The 996-nt window shown below is 39.5% G+C and overlaps 1 protein-coding gene across 1 annotated transcript; it reads left to right on the top strand.

The window, feature by feature from the left end:
- The first annotated feature begins 504 nt into the window (after positions 1-504).
- On the top strand, positions 505-996 carry LOC132057988 (uncharacterized). Its single transcript, XM_059450562.1, has one exon. It carries the CDS (start codon positions 505-507, stop codon positions 994-996), a length of 492 nt encoding a protein of 163 aa, XP_059306545.1.

Raw genomic sequence — 996 nt, 5'->3', positions numbered from 1 at the left:
AGGGCCAAATTGAGTAACATAAAAAGGTGTAATAAACATGACATTTACCCTCGAGAAGGCGGGGGAGATTGTGGGGTTGTGGGAGATCAATGAGAGAGTAGTAAAGGTTGTGATATTACTACACATAATGCCGGAGTAACACCTCGAAGTTATGGACATCCACATTTAAATATTTACAACAGTAACAAGGTCTTATATTTTGGAAACTAGCTAGACAAAAACGAAACATAAAAAAATACAAGCATTGCTAGCAAAAGTGTCACTTTCCATAGATTGTAACGTAGTATTAAATTTTGTTCACCGCAACATAAGAATAAGTTGATAAACGGAACTCAACAGCAGGTATTCCAAATCCTTGTCAATATAGGAATGTACTCATGTCCTGGTTTGTTGTTATAAATTCCCTCGAATTGTTTTTTTTTTTTTTTTTTTTTTCTTTTTCTTTGTAAGCCTTACAATACTCCTGTTTGCCCTAAAACCCTTGCATGCTCTTCTTTCTAAGCTATGGCGGACTGGGCAGGACTGCCTCACGACCTTCTTGTTCTGATTGCAAAGCGTGTTAAACTAATAGAGGATTTCATTGCTTTAAGTGTCGTTTGTACCTCTTGGCAAACTGCTTCCCCTAAGGATAATCTCGACGTCCTCTCTCCCCAACTTCATTTGCTAATGCTGGCGGATAAAGATGATGATTATCGAGAATTTTACTCTCTTTCCAAGGGTAAAGTATCGCGGATATTGTACCTCCCGGAGGCTAGAGGGCGAGCGTGTTTCCCATCTGAGACATGGCTTGTCACCATGGCATGTGACGGAGACGGAGAGTTAAACTTGTTGCATCCTTTCTCCCGTAACCAAATTCAACTTCCTTCCCAAAAAGCCTTATGGGATTTACAACCTGGTATAGTCAAACTATATGAAGGCTATCACAACATCAGCAAAAGCTGTCTTGTCTGCCAATCCTTCTCTTACATCAGATTATGTTCTGGTGATTTCATATAA

This window comes from Lycium ferocissimum, chromosome 5 (assembly GCF_029784015.1).
Source record: "Lycium ferocissimum isolate CSIRO_LF1 chromosome 5, AGI_CSIRO_Lferr_CH_V1, whole genome shotgun sequence".
NCBI lineage: Eukaryota > Viridiplantae > Streptophyta > Magnoliopsida > Solanales > Solanaceae > Lycium > Lycium ferocissimum.
This window is presented reverse-complemented; position numbering and strand designations above follow the sequence as displayed.